The sequence below is a fragment of the Monoraphidium neglectum genome (genome assembly GCF_000611645.1).
Source record: "Monoraphidium neglectum strain SAG 48.87 unplaced genomic scaffold scaffold00980, whole genome shotgun sequence".
Lineage (NCBI taxonomy): Eukaryota > Viridiplantae > Chlorophyta > Chlorophyceae > Sphaeropleales > Selenastraceae > Monoraphidium > Monoraphidium neglectum.
In genome coordinates this window covers 567-15,618 of record NW_014012648.1, presented here as the reverse complement: position 1 = coordinate 15,618, position 15,052 = coordinate 567, and the positions used below count along the sequence as shown (strand labels likewise).

At 65.1% G+C, this 15,052-nt stretch overlaps 3 protein-coding genes across 3 annotated transcripts; all 3 read left to right on the top strand.

Moving 5' to 3' along the window:
• Positions 1-1,127: 1,127 nt before the first annotated feature.
• MNEG_6173 (hypothetical protein) lies at positions 1,128-2,982 on the top strand (the record flags this gene model as incomplete). Its single annotated transcript, XM_014045355.1, has 2 exons — positions 1,128-1,172; positions 1,531-2,982. 2 exons carry the CDS (start codon positions 1,128-1,130, stop codon positions 2,980-2,982), a joined length of 1,497 nt encoding a protein of 498 aa, XP_013900809.1.
• A 2,504-nt stretch (positions 2,983-5,486) lies between these two features.
• On the top strand, positions 5,487-8,551 carry MNEG_6172 (hypothetical protein; the record flags this gene model as incomplete). Its single annotated transcript, XM_014045354.1, has 10 exons — positions 5,487-5,521; positions 5,660-5,766; positions 6,489-6,579; positions 6,849-6,870; positions 7,082-7,120; positions 7,332-7,400; positions 7,633-7,698; positions 7,952-8,008; positions 8,230-8,332; positions 8,505-8,551. 10 exons carry the CDS (start codon positions 5,487-5,489, stop codon positions 8,549-8,551), a joined length of 636 nt encoding a protein of 211 aa, XP_013900808.1.
• A 1,144-nt stretch (positions 8,552-9,695) lies between these two features.
• MNEG_6171 (aurora kinase, other) lies at positions 9,696-13,575 on the top strand (the record flags this gene model as incomplete). Its single annotated transcript, XM_014045353.1, has 9 exons — positions 9,696-9,940; positions 10,232-10,285; positions 10,549-10,615; positions 10,797-10,988; positions 11,300-11,526; positions 11,826-11,928; positions 12,245-12,310; positions 12,547-13,083; positions 13,354-13,575. The coding sequence occupies 9 exons, from the start codon at positions 9,696-9,698 to the stop codon at positions 13,573-13,575; spliced, it is 1,713 nt and encodes a 570-aa protein (XP_013900807.1).
• Between the last annotated feature and the right edge of the window lie 1,477 nt (positions 13,576-15,052).

Here is a 15,052-nt window from a genome sequence, read left to right as displayed (position 1 = left end):
GCGGCGCCTCTGACCAGGGCCGGCTGCTCGACCCTTTGCTGCTGACAGCGCACTGCTCAGCCCAAGCCTCGTCAGCCCCTGCAGCAGCAAGTGCTGCCAGCCCTGCGGCTCCGGCCTCGGCGGCGCAGCGCCGCGCCAGCGACAGCCGTGGCACAGGTTTTGGCAGCCTCGACGCGGGGTGGCGCGGCCGGCGTGCCTCGTGCAGCGGTGACGACGACGTGCTCGGGACCATCAGCGAGCGTGGGGGACGCACGCGCTGTGGCGACCACGGCCCCGACCAGGCACACCGTCGCAGCCACTCCCACGATGGCGGCAACGCGCAGCAAAGCCATTACTTGCCGCAGGCCCCTCACGGCCAGCACGCTTCCTCGCAAACCCGCGCCGCGGCTGCTGAGAGTGGCGGCTGCACGCGGCGCGCCGAGTCAGCTCACTTGCAAGTGTCACACGCCCGCGGCGGAGGGCGCGCGAACTCAAACTGGGCCGCGCGGCCGCAAAGTCACGCTGCCGCGCCGTGCGGCGCCTCGCCGCCACCGCCGCCGCCGCCCACGCCACCGTTGAATCGCGCCCCGCCGGCGCGGCGCTTATCGATCTCTCGCGCCAAGGCCGTCCTGGCAGAGTGCGCAGCCGGCGCCGCCGACCGCGGCGGCCTGGTGGCCTGCCAGGCGGGCGTGCTGGCGCCCCTCCTGGCGCGCATCCGCGCAGACGGCGGCGCCGCCGGCGCCGACTGCGGGCCGGGCGGCGGCGGCGCCGTCCGGACCAGAGAGGCGCTGGCGGGCGCGCGCCGTGCGTCGGCGGAGCTGTGGCCTCCCAGCAGCCGGTGCTGCGCAGGCTCACCCCCGTGTGGCGGCGGCCCGCGGCGCGCTTCGTTCGACGGGGCCGGCTCGACTTCCCTCGGGGGCGGCGGCGGCCTCGACGGCGTCAACCGCCTGGCGCGCCGCAGCCTGGGCGACGACGACCGGCGGCCCTGGACGCTCTCGTTCGCGCCGCCGGCACGCAGCCATTCCCCACGATTTGGGGGCGCGTCAGCCTGCGTGCCCGCTCCTGGTTCGAGCCCCCAGGGCGGCCTCTTGTCTGGGTCGCCCGTGGAGGCTGACGGGGACGATGACGCGGAGGGCCTGGCCCACCTCATGCAGCAGCGCCTGCTGGACTGCCTGGAGGCCGTCAGCTACCTGGTGAGGGGGGGGCCTGGGGTGGGTTATGAGCAACCCCGCTTCCCACTCCCCGCTCATTGCACACCCGCTTGCGTGACCATTGCAGCGAGGGGGCGGTGGCCAGCTTGCGTTTGGTGACGAGGGGCGCGAGCGGTGCGCGCCGCGTGGCCTCACATCGAGGCTTGCGGCGGGGGCGGCTACCTTTGCCGCGGCCCTGTTGACCGTCGGCCTGAGGCTTGGCTGGCCGTCTGAAGCCCGTCGTCCGCGGCAGCGCCTCTTGAGCGGCACGCGTCCGCTGCGCTCCATCCTGGCCGACTGTCATTTCCTCAGCCCGCGAATGTCCCCTCATCTGCGCTTCACACCGATTCCCACCCCTCAGGCCGTGGACGACACCAACAGGGCCGCGCTGGTCGCGATGGGGGCGCCGCACCTCCTGGCCGCCAAGTTTACACGCTGCGCAGCGGCTGCTGATGCAGCCGGCGCCGGCGCCGACGCTCAGGATGGGCCGCCTCTCAAGGGCGGCGCCGGCGCAGCGCTCGGTCCTGCGTCCCAGGCGGTTGGGGCGGCGGCGCTGCGGGCGCTGGTGGCGCTGCTGCGCAGCGACGCATTGAAGCTCGAGTTCTGGGCCGGTGTGGGCGGCGCGGCGCTGCTGGCGCTGCTGCGCGGGCCCCTGGGTGCACGCGTCGGCGACCTCGCGGCCGCGGCCTTTGCTGCCGCCGAAGCGCTGGCGTTTGGCGCTGGCACTGGCGCGACGCGGCGCAGCTCCGGTTCGGCCGCGCCTGCACACCTTGGCGGCGGTATCTTCTGCAGCGGCTTCAGCGGGGCCGGCAGCGGCAGCTTTTGCGCCCTGAGTGGGGGCGTCAGCGGCGCCGGCTGCCAGGGTGGCGCACCACAGCTGCTGGAGCCGCGCCTGCTGGAGGCACTGGCGGCGAGCTGTGCGCTGCACCCCTGCTCCGGCGCAGCTGCGGCGACGCCCGCGCTGCGGCTGCTCCTCCTGGGGCGACAGCGGGGCACGCAGGCTGCGGGCGAGTGCGAATGTTGCGGCGAGCCGGCACCGCAGGATGGGGCGGGCGCGCGCGATGCATGGCGCTGCGTCGCCTTCGCCGTCGGCCCGTTCCTGGCGACCGTCATTCAGAGCTCCATGGTGGACAGTGCGGCTTCGCAGCAGCTGCCGTCCCAGGTGGCGTCTGGGGCCCACGACCACCGCAGCAACCACCAGCAGAGGCAGCAGGAGGCAGCCGCGCTGATGTCAGCGCTCGACCTGGTGGCTCTCATGGCGCAGGACCCCCAGCTCGCAGCGACCCTCTGCAAGGCGGGCGCGCTGCTGCCGCTGCTGATGCTGCTCCCAGACCCAACCGTTGGCGCCACCGGTCCGGCTGCCGCCGCGGCCGCGCGCGTGCCAGCGGTCGTGGCGGCGCTTGTGCGCAATGGTGGCGCGGCCGCGGTCGAGCAGCTGCGTGAGGAGGGCGCGCTCGCGGCGCTGCTGCGGTCCCTGCGTGACGCGCGGCTGCCGCCCCAGGCCAAGGAGGCAGCCCTTTTGGCCCTGGCGCGCGTCGCGTTCGTGCCCGGCGGCTGCGGCGCCAGTGGCAGCGAGGCGGCGCGTGCGGCGGCGGCGTCGGTGGCGGCGCTGCGCAGGCGTGGCGCGGTCCTGGCGGTGCGGCGTCTGCTGGTGGAGGAGGCGGCGCCGCACGGGGAGCTTGCGCGCCGCGCGCTGCACCTGCTGGACCTGCTGGCTGGAAGCGCGGCCGATACGGGCCTCACCTGCAATGATGCGCCCAAACGCCCGGCATCAGAGGTTGGGGCCACGCCAACACACGCGCGAGCGGGGTGAGGAGTGAAGCCTGCCCTCTTACACGCTGCCACCTCTCGCTCCGCATGTGTAGCTGCGGCAGCTTCAGGGGTCCCGGCGGCTGCCGCGACAACACCTCACTCGCCCGGGGTTCGTATCAGTCGCAGCGATGCGTGCCCCTAGCTCTGCTGCACAGCCACCAGCTCCTCGCCTCGCCTGGCGCACTGGTGGGCGGTCTGGCTTTTCGAGAAAGACATGCTGTTCCAGTGCACCGCACAATTGTTGCGCCGGCTTGGTGGCGCAGAGGCACTGGAGCACAATGCAACCCCACTTTGTTTAGGTGTGATGGGGCTGTATGGTGCACTGGGCTTGGCGACGATGCCGGCTGCCTTGGTGATAATAAGGGAAAGTCATGGATTTGTGGAGGCTGTCCTGGGACGTTTTATCTGCGGCCTGATGTGTCTTGTTGAGAGGTATTTGAAGGAGCCACATGTGAGGCCCTCAATGCAAGCGCGGGCGGCCGCCGTACCCCCAAAGTGTTGCCACAACAGGCAATTATTTGCGGCTGCCACGACCCCGCCGTTGCCGAGCTCAGCTTGACTTGGCTCCCGCCAACCCATTCTTGGACTGGGTGTAGTTGTCCAGCCTGCCACGAGCCACACCTGCCAGTGGGGCCTTTTTGGCCGGGAACCCCACCGTACTGTACATGTACCACAACCCTACCACCATGAACCTGCTTCCACTCATGCGCGCATCGGTGCCACAGCAAGGCAAGAGGATCACTCGCGCATCCAGTGTCTGGTTGTCCCCACCGCAGCTCCCCTGTGAGTTCGCGGCGCGCTAATTGAGTGTGAACGCACTCAGGGCAGTAGCTTGTACCACAACAACTCATCACCTCCAGGATATTGGGAGCCCGCCCCCCTGCCCACCAGCGCTCAACCACAACGGGGCCCCAGCCCTTGGTGTTGCACGATCAGCAGTGTGATTTTGCACGATCATGGGATTTCCAGCGCAGTGCACGGGCTGGACTGCGCACAGTGATGTCGGCGCAGGGCCGTGCCCCCAAGAGGCGCCACCTGCCCCAGCACAATGGGCGCTGAGTGCTGCTATTAAGCTGCCTGCTATTGTGCAGGTACAGTATTGTGCAGGTATGAAGGACACGGCCCAGCCCCTTTGCGCTGGCTGCTCCACTAATAGAATGATGGATTCACATCGACACTTGGGCAGCAACCCTCCTGTCATGTGGCGTGTGTTTTTGGATCAGCGTGACTTTGAGCGCCCATAAAGGTGCGCATACGTTTGCTGCCACACCTAGCCTCAGGCCGTCAGTGGAACGCCTTGCTGTGGCAGTGACATATGCTATTCAACTGCCCGGCGTGCCGCAGCTCCGGTGATGACTCACTTTTGATGCGCCCCTCCTCAGGGCAGCCCCTGCGATTTTGTGAACTTGTGTTGCTGCACGCTCAGCTGCAGCATACGCCCTGCATTTCATCGGACTCAGCTGCGACACCTCAAGCGCAGCCTGACGCAGCGTTTGCTGAGCGTTTCAGCTCCCAGACAACGGGGCGTGCGCAACGCTCGGTGCGGCGTGGCTTACCACACATTGTGCCGGCCTTGAGATCTTGCAGCGTTTGGGTTTGCAGCTGGCCACTGCTACACATCAAAGACCCCCCCCCCCAGGCTGCGTCACCGGCCCGACCAGGGTGCTAGAGAACCTATCCAGAGTGCCCTCCCCCACCCTGCGCACGCTTGCGAAGCTCAAGTTTTATTTGCGTCGGTGCGTTTTGCCTGGTGATTCCACATGTGACTTGTTGTCATGGGTGATTTCTGTTGAGCGTGCGGCCTGCAAACCACGCTCAAGCACTGATCCAGCGTAATTGATGCTGCAGCTTTTGGCTCAGTCCATGTCATGGTAAACTTGGGCAGCGCTGCTCCAAGGCGTCTGATGGGACCATTCCTAGCGCAATGCAGTATGTCCATGGATGGCGCCTGGGTCGCTTTGCTCGGCGAGACCACGTCAGCCTCCCGGTCGAAAGTGTGTGGGTCCTAATGCAGGGTCCACTAGTGAGTGTGGATGAACCCATGCAGCGTGCTGGTCATAACAGCATGCTCGGAACTCTGCAGAGCGGTTGATTTCTATATCCTGTGCACAGCTTGCGTATACTTTATGCGTTGTGCTGCCGCTTAGCCTCCTGCTGCACACGGCATCATTGGATCATGGGCTGGGTGCCAGCTGCTGGGTGCTCCAACGCGACAAAGCCGCGTCAAATTGGCCGAGCCTCAACGTGTCGCCAAACCGTACTAACGTCAACCTTGATCCTTTGGCAACACGATCATCTGTAACACATTGGCGAGCTGCAAGTTCGGCAGCACTGATCTTGGCCACTTTCGCTGGCAGCCTGGCCTGCAGGCCTAGTCAGCAAGTGCGGGAAAACGATATACACGGTGGTTATCTGTGTGACCGTGATCCCGGCCTGACACACAGGGAGTTTGCAGCGCCGACGCTGCCAGCACAGCAAGGCACCTTTTGGGCACATTGCTGAACCATGACGGCTGGTCGCTATGAGAAGATGGAGGCGCGGTGAGCCATTCTTATACAAACCAGCAAACTGCCCGCCATCATGTGCCTGACCACAGCCCGGGGGTCGTGCTCACCCGGCGGTTGTCGCCTTGGTCCTGTCGCTGCTGCTGCGTGATGCCCCCTCCCCTCCCGCCGCAGGGCGGGGTATGCGCGCCAGTGGAAGGAGCCCCTGCACAACCCGTGCGCCAAGCCGGGGTTCTGCTGCTACGCCATGCTCTGCGGGTACTGCGCCAGCTACCAGGCAGGTGCCGCGCATCCGGCACGCAGCGCATGGCCCGCATCCGGCCGGGCCCTGAGGGCGGCCGAGCAGGACCCCCAACTTGTGTGGCGGGTGCCCCGCGACCTTTTCAGGCGCATGCCCTGGCGCATCTCCTGGCTCTGCCATGCTGCAGGTGCACATGTCTGGCTTAGACCCACGGTCAGGCGGTTGTAGCCCGCTCACACCCAATCGACCCATTCCCCTTGCACCGCCACCACGCGACACACCCGTGAACATGAACCGCAGCTGCGCAAGCAGACGCTTTACGGTGACATGAGCAGGTATGTCTGCTGCGGCGGAGCCTGCCCCTGCTCGGGCCGCCTCGGGGAGCAGGTGCGAGGACCGCACCGGTTGTCACATCTGGACATTATGCCGTGGGATGCTGTCGTGCTGCTACAAGCCGTCTTACACCGTCGCTGGATAGCGATCCAGGGCTCTTGGTTTCTGTTGACCGCGCACCCCTATTCAAGGAGGCGATGCCGCTTGCCAGCAGCCCCGGCACGCTAGATCGCCCCAACACCGCCGCCTCCGCCCTTGTTACCCCCACCGTCGCGACGACGAGGAAAGAAATGCCCCGAGATGTGCCTCTGCTTCGAGGTGCGCCTTGCAGACCGCCAGCCGCACTTGGCACCGTATTATGCCGGCCGCGTCACCAGGGTGAACGCCACCCTGCCCTGCTTGCCATCACGGGTGTTGCCTCCAACCCAGTCAGCGCCGCCCCTTCGTCTGCCCCCTGTCTCCAGGTGTTCTTATGCTTTGCGCAGTCTGTGGCGTCCACCCGCTTCATGATTCAGGACGAGTGAGTCATCTTGGTGGGACGGTGTGGGTTTGTGACAAGGGTTATTGCGGGTGGAACGTTGCGGCAAGGGGAACAAAGGCCCCCTGCAAACCAGAGCCGTGTGCCTAGCGTCAGCCGCCCCCATCCCCCCCATGGGTTTCAGGGCAGTGAGTACTGCTGGGCCCCCTGCGTGTTTACTGCGGCACCCTGCAACGCCGCCGCACCCGCGCGTCCGCCGCCTTGCGGCCCAAGACCCTGAACCCCACCTGCACGGCCCCAACACCCCACAGGCTGTCGATCCAGAACACGCAGGTAGGCTGACTAGCCCCCTGCTCAACGCATGGCAGCAGTGTTGCAGGCTCGTGTCTTGTAACAGCAGGCGCTGTGAGTTGAGTCGGGGCCAGGCCAGGGCTGGGTGGCTGGCCTCAACGGCCCCGTGCATCCTCAGGCTTGACCATACACCCCACCTCGTCCTGCAACCCCCCACAATCCCCCAATGGCCACCCCTGTCCCAACCGCACAGTGTGACAACTGCATCATAGGCACCATGATCTGCGCGCAGGTGGGCGCAAAGGGAGGTCCTGGGCTCGCGCGATCCTGCACCCCCGCCCGCTCAAGCCCTACGCCCCTGGCCCGTCGGTCTCGGCGTACATGGCCGCACCCCACCACCTCCCAAGACTATGTCCCCAACCTTGATAAACTCAACCCGACTGCCTCGCTCTCGTCCCCGTACTCACTCGTCCCCCTCCGTTGCCCCATCACCCGTCCAACAGTACCTGGCGTGCATCTGCTCCCTGGCCGCCTGCCTGACGGGATCTGATGAGATCAACGACATCGCACAGGTGACCGGGGTCGGGGGGGGGGGATCTTGGGGGTTCTTTGGGGGTCCAGTGGGGTTGCGTGGTGATGCTGAGGGGCACACCTGGCTGGTTGCAGGGGACAGAACGTTGTCATAGGGCCTAGTGCGAAATTACGCTGCGGGCAGGAAGCGGTGACCAGGTGTCTGTGGTTGTACACAGGCGTGCATATACCCACATTTCTCACCTCCCTTACGCCTCCCTCACCTCCTCAAAGGTCCTGGACTGCATCGCGGACGTGCTGTGGTGCTCAGTCTGCGCCTGCATCCAGGTCCAGCACAAGGTGAGCCGGGCGGCCAGGGTGGCGATTGGGGTTCAGGGGCGTCGGCGCAGACCTGGCGGCACCTGCTGCACGGATGTGCTGGCGCCACAGTAGGGTGTGGGCCGATGCACAATGCGCCATGCCTTTCACGCATACGCTGCTGCAGTCCAACCTGAGGGATGGCCCATGTTTGACTTGGGCGCGGCCCTGCTGTCCCACACAATGGGCGACTATCCTGACCTTACGTGGCGCGCCCTGACCCCTCCACCACAAGGTTGAGCTGGACGCCAGGGACAGCGGTGGCCGGGGCGGGGCACCTGCACCCACACAGGTCTGCGCGCGCGCGCGCATGTGGTTGTGTGTGTGTGTGAGTGCGTGTGTATTTGGTTGTGCAAGTGAGGGAGATTCTCTTGCAAGAGAGATGCTCTTGGGAGGGTGCTCAAACAGGTGGAGGGATGCTCATTCTGGATGGCACAGCACCACAAACATGGCTGAATTGACATGGTCCTAGCTAATTAAACCGATCCATCCCCCGATCACCCTGGCCCCCAGGCCCCTGGTCTCCAGCAGATTCAGATGGGCGGCGCCTACGCCCCGGGCGGTGCCTACGGCCCGGGCGGCGCCTACCCCCCCGGTGGCGGCTACCCGGCGCAGGGTGAGCGCTTCATGGATCCACCATGAATCTGCGGGCCAGGCTCCTTGGTGTTGCGTCTCATGACGGCAGCATGATGCTGAATACCTGCACAAGCACACTGCTGCGGGCATCCCACGCTCACCTCGAGCCCGCCACCATGGCCGCCTCCGCCACCTCGTGTTGCTGCGCCCAGGTGTGCCCATGGGCTACCCTCAGCAGCCTGGGGCCATGTACCGCTGACCCCGAACCAGGCAATGCACCTGCACGAAGGTCGCGAGCATGGAGGGGTTCGCGACGTGCGTTAAACGTCACGTCCGCACTTGGCAGATGTACGGGGGGCTGCTGGAACGCAGGTGCCTGGCTGGCTCGAAAATGCAGAGGGGCATGTAATGGGCAGCGCGGATTATACAAACACCTCCGTCCCAGGCCCTTTTCGCCCAGGCCCTGTATTTCTGGCAGCAGCATAGCGCGTGACTGTGCACCCCACGCTCGGGACGTAAGCATGTGCCCGACCGACCACTCAAGAGTGGCGTCTACAATGCTTTGTTCTCTTCAAGAAAGCAGACAGCAGCCGCAGTAGCTTAAACGAGGGAGGAGACGCTGCATGTCACCGGCCCATGCTGCCGCCTCACAACCACCCACCCAACCGCACGTGCACAAAGGGCAGCTTCCCCTGCCGTCGATTTGACTGCCCAAGTCTAAGCACATGGCCTTGCGTTGGATATCGGAATTCGCAGCTCTCCAGGGAAATATCATACTTTGCTCGAAACAGTAGGAACGGCTTCATACTCAAACGCCCATCTACACGCAGCAGCAGCGCGCAGTCGATGCAGTGCGCCAGCAGCAGCGGTGCATGCCGCCAGCAGTAGAGCAACTTGAAGCAGCAAGCCATGGATCCGTCTTATAGATAATAGGCGATGAAGACGCGTGCCTGGAAGCTCTTGTGGGTTCCCTGGTCAAAAGGCAATAATGTGGTTATAGTTATCCACACTGCGATCTGCGGGCCTCGAAGCAGTTATCGAGGCTTTTCGTTCTATCAAGCTGCTGGGCAGCTGGCCAGAGCAGCGTACAAGGTCCGATCGGACGCTGACCTGGTGCTCTCCCTGGTGCTTGTTCGCCCTCGCTGATGCAGTGGCAAGGGCGGCGGTCGTCAGCAGGTTACACATGACATGTGTGACAATAATGAGGACGACAAGCCCTGCACCAGGTACGCACACCTCTGGGACATGGGGTGGGGTGGGCGGTCAACAGCAAGGCCATGCTGGAGTGGTGTGTGCACAACATGGATGGCCATATGATGGTCTTCACGTGGACCAGTCTGGCTGCTGTCCCGCACACTCCACGCCTGCAACACAGTGGTACCTGCACAGAGCTGGGAAGTGCCATGGCCGTCCCGCAGCAGCATGCATCATTGGTAATGTGCGGCAGCAGCAGCACGTGCGTCCGCGACGGTGACGCAGCGGCCAATGGCGGGGAATTGGCGGCGTGCACAGCGGAGCAGCAGGGGCCCCGCCCTGGCGAGCAGGAGGCCATTGAAGCGATGGAGGCGGAGGTCGATGCCGCGGGCAGCGGGGACCCTGCGCTGGGCCATGCCCCGGCTGCTGCAGCAGCTGCGGGAGACTCGGAAAGGTGCGCGCACCCGTGACCTTGTGGGGAGCACCGGCGCCAGCCGATGGCTTGCATCCTGCAGATGCCACGGCTCTGCCTTGCATGCAGCCTGCACAGTGCTTGCACGCGCAGCGGGGCCACACTGGCGTTGCACATGTGCTTGCTGAAGACATGGCATGGACACGAGGCGCCTGATTGCAGCTTAACAACTTGATCATAACAGCTGGTGTTCAGCCCTGCGCTGATCCTTCAAGCTGCTCACGTGCCGCGTCCCTACCCTCTCATCGTTACCGCTCTCACTTGGTGTTGCAGCTCTGTGATTGCTATCGCGGAGCACTGCCCGGCGGCGCTCTCCCGCGACAACTGGTGGGCGGCCCTGGGCAGCTGCGAGTTTACCAGCGGTTTGCACACAAATTGCGACCAGGCACTGCAAACAGTGTGGCACACCACTAGAGGGCTGGTCGCCGATGGAGCCTTGATCTGCTGCAGCTATCTGCGGGGCAATGCTGCCTCGTTGTGCTGTGCGGCGCCCGTGGGCAATGAGCTACCCCGCCGTTGCATGGAGCTTCATGGTCGCCCCCTTTCAAGTCTGCCCTAACCCAGCCCCCCCCCCCGGGGCACCTCACCAGGTCCCTGGACGTGTTTGAGATCCGTGCCAAGATGTACAGCGGCCACATCAGCAGCGTGTACCGCGCGGTGAGCCCTCCTCCGCCGCCATCCAAAGCACAGCGTTGCTACAAATGTATTCGCTTCACGAAAGCCCCACGTCGCCCCTGCTGAAGTGCAGCTGCTCTAAGTCCTGGATGGCGCCACACGTACCGTGAACCTATCGGCCTGGCCTACCGCTGCCGGCCCTCCACTGCCCCTCACACCACAGGTGCACCGTACCAGCGGCATCACCGTGGGCCTGAAGATGTACCGCCGGGGCATGCTCAACGACATGGAGCGCCACCAGATCGCGCGTGAGATCTGGCTGCACATCCAGCTCAACCACCCCTCCATCATCGCGCTGTACGCGGCCTGGAAGGACCGAGACTACATTTATCTCGTTCTTGAATGGGCGCCAGAGGTGAGTGTGTGTGTGGGGGGTGGTGCTTTGGGGGAGAGAGGTGGGACGCGAGGGCATGGCAGGGAGGCATAGGGTGGAGCTAGGGCACATGGGTCAGCGCCAGGGTCAACAGGAAGCACCGGTGATGCCGAACGCTCATCTGCATCCTCCACGCTGTCTAAACACACACACACACACCTACACACACACACACCTACACACACACACACACACACAAACACACACACACACACAATATACACACAAAACACACGTATCACAGTATCCACCCCACCCCGCCGCGGCCCCCTTTTTCCCCGCGTCACCCCCAGGGCAACGTGTTCACGTTCCTGCAGCAGCACGGCGGCCGCCTGCCGGAGCACGTGGCGGTGCCCATGGTGCTGGAGCCCACCATGAGTGCGCTGGCCTACATCCACGGGCTGGGCATGATCCACCGCGACGTGAAGCCGGAGAACATCCTGCTGACCACCAGCATGCAGATCAAGCTGGCAGACTTTGGCCTCAGCATACACAGCAACTACGAGATCGCAAACACCAGGTGCGTGCGCCCTGGTGCAGGATTTGTCAGTGATGGGCGCGGCGGTGTGTCTCGCGGGGGCGGGGGCCGCAGTGAGCTCTGGGCGGGATTAGCGATGCGGAAGTGGTTGGTGGCAGTCAAACAGTGGAGCTCAGGCGGTCACGCAGTGCATGGAGTTAACCCGCAGGCATGGGCCTGCGGACGACCCGGTTGTGTTTTGTTTTATCCGCAGCCGCCCTCACGCCCGCTGCCATCTTCGCCCCCTTACATCCTCCCTGTGCCCCTGAACCTCTGACCTTTATCTCCCCCACCGTACGAAGGCTGGGCACCATTGACTACCTGTCTCCCGAGATCCTGGACTGCCCCGTCAAGCAGCACCCTGCAGACCACAAGGCCAACCCCAACAAGTGGTACACCAACAAGGTGGGGGGGGGGAGAGGGCTGCGTGGGAAGGGGGGCAGCAAAACCACTGCCCTGAAATTTAAGGGGGCAGCATCGGAGGGCCGTGGGGCGCAGCACCCGGAGTACCTTGCACTCGTCAAGGTGTTTGTGTGCGGTGCCGAAAGTCAGGCGCCCATGCAACATGCCTGCAAGTGCACACGCGCGTGTACGCGCGCGTGCACGTACGCACGCACACACACACACACACACACACACACACACACACGCACGCACGCACACACGCGCGCGCGCGCGCGTACACATACATACGCACATATGCCCACCGTCTCATCCCCAGGTGGACTGCTGGAGTGTTGGTGTGCTGGCCTACGAGCTGCTGGCGGGACACACACCCTTCGAGGCGGTGAGAGCCGCGAGCCGACGGGCGCCAGGGGCCGCCGGCCCGACCACACTGGTGGCGACAGCACGAAGCAAAGCCTGCAGCTCAAGCCACGCTTCTCATGGGTGTGCGGCCTTGTCCCTTGACAATGTTCACACAGGGATTTGAAGAAATTCCCCACCTGGACCACACTCATAATGCCTGCCTCAAATGCACACCGCCCTCTCATCCGTCCGCCCCTCTCCCCTGGCCCCTCGCAGCGCACCCCCCAGGAGACGCTCCACAAGATCAAGTCTCAGGAGGTGGCCTACCCCCCGCAGCTGTCACCAGAGGCGACCGAGTTCATACAGCGCGCCCTCGTGCGCTCCCCTGAGCAGCGCACCGGCATGCAGGAGCTGCTGGCGCACCCCTGGGTGCGCAGCCACATGCGGCGCAACGCCGCGCCCCACATGCGCGGCCGAACGGTGACCCAGGGCGAGGTGCCTCAGGGGCTGGGGCTGCAGCCGGTGGGGGGCGGCGCGGGGAGCGGCGGCGGCTTTGGGTTGACGGGCAGCGGCGGGGTCGGCGGCGGCGCTGGGCTGGTGGCGGCAGGGGGCAGTGCGGGGGCGCCTGGCTCCCTGAGCATGCCTGGCAGCAGCAGCGTCCAAAGCGGCAGCGGGGCGGGTGGCGGCGGCGGCGGTGGTTGGGGTGGCGCGCGCATGCAGTCTTCCGGCGGCATCAGCAAGGCGGGCCTGATGGCGGGCGTGGTGGCCGGGGAGGGCCACAACAGCAGCTGCCCCAACATCCTGACAGCACAGGTGGGCTTAGACTTGGGAGGGGCGGTGTGTGTGGCGTTTCATATCTGCTGGTGGTTGTTGGGCGTGCCGCATGGGCCCCCACTGCACTGCCACGCCCTCTGCTGACTCTGTTGAGCGTGCCCTCATGGTGGTCCAGGCCGGAGGGGTCACGGCACCGCCCAGCCGCCGCACCGGAGCAAGTGCTGACGAGCAAGCCAAGGGATGCGGCCTCTGCTGTTGCCCGGCCAATCTGCACAGCTACGACCCCCGGGCCCTCTCCCTTCCCCTCAGATCGTCTGTGACGGAACCGATTCGATGGACTGCGGCGCCGCGCAGCCGCACCCGCCCGGCCTCTCGCCCCTTGGTCGCGGCGGCATCGGGCGCCCGGCCGCGGGTGGCGAGGCCGCGGCGGCTGCGGACGACGGCTATTGGGGGGGCGGCTGCCAACGGCAGCGGGCGCAGCAGCGGGGCGCCGCCTGTGACGAGGGGGAGGACGGCGCGATGGTGCTGTGAAGCCTTGAGGGAGGCCCCCGGCAGGGGGGGGTTTTGTCGGAGGTATCAGACGCATGTGCTCGCGTGGCCGGCAGGAAGCTGCTGCCCAGGTCGGCCAAAGGGCAGGGGATGACGGCTGCCATGCTGCGGCGCCTTTGAAGGACTGCCAGTCAGTAGGCTCAGCACGGGAGGGGGGGTTGGTGGTGGGATGTGGCTGCTAGACAGACGTGATGAACCTGGGGCCCGGCAACACGGCGCCCTCTGCCTGAATTTTGGGGTCTGTGGGCCCACTGCCTCTTGACTGGCCTCAACAGCGCTGCATGACATGGCACAAGCCCTATCGCTGGCATCTGCGCACATACCCTCCATAATTGGAGGCAGTGCAGCGACCATTGTTTGCCGCAAGTGCTTTTGCAGGTTGTGAATTCAAAACACAGTCACAGGGTGCTGAGCTGTAGTGTGGCGGGGCCGCCGGCCGTCCCTTGCCCGTTGTCCCCATGCTGATGCATGCTGTGGGCACATTTGTGGTGGACCGCACCCTTTGAAGGGGCGGGTCATGGCTGTTCCACGCACCTTCCTGCATGCGTTCACACACACAAACACACACTCACACACACATACATGCGCGCGACCCGTGCTATGGCATTGTCTGTGGCATGCAGTCTCTCAGCCGACTGTCTGGTGAAGGCAGCCGGCGAGAGCAAAGTGCGCGCTGCGCGAGCGAGCGGAGTGAGCTGCACCTTTGCGGTATTCCGGGTGCGTCTCCTGTTAAGTTGGGACTGTGCCAGTCCGGTGTGTTGCAAACGCGCGCAGAGCAGCAGGATAAAAATGAACATCACCGGGCAGATTGTACACAACATACCAGTATTCTGGCTGTGACAGCAGAATGTCAACAAAAAGGTCAAGGCAGACCTGTTCAGCGTGCCGTGCTATCCTCCCATTATGCAGCTACGGCAATGCCTGACAATCATTCGGTGGGCCCTGTGGGCGGCGCCGACCCGGCCTTGCAGGCCTTGGTCTGGAGGCGATCGCGATGTGGCCAGCAGCTTTGTACGTGTGCAGCAGGGGCATGAGCTAATACACGGGACGCAGGGGCGTCCCCACAAGACCAGGTGCGCCTGGCCAGGGAGCTGGGAGGCCCTGTGCCGCAAGTGGGCAGGGTTCCGCGGCGGTGTCCGGCTGAGGTCACGCCGCGCCTGGGCAGCTTCAGGCCCAGCTGGCGCCCTTGAGGACGGTCATGGGGTCGCCCACTCTGACCAGGGAGCTCCCCAGCGGCTGGCCGTTGTGGCCAAAAAACGTGGCCCCCAGTCCGCCGTACTTCTTGTCCCACCCCAGGGCACGGCCAGACCTGGGGAAGGGGGGGGAATGCAGGCATGGTGGGTGTGAGTGTTGGGGACAGTGTGTGTGTGATCAGGCATGCCAGACACTGGGGCAAACCGCGCAAATAAGGGGTGGGTCAAGGGTCCGTGCCACTTTCTAGCAAACCAGCTCCTTTCAA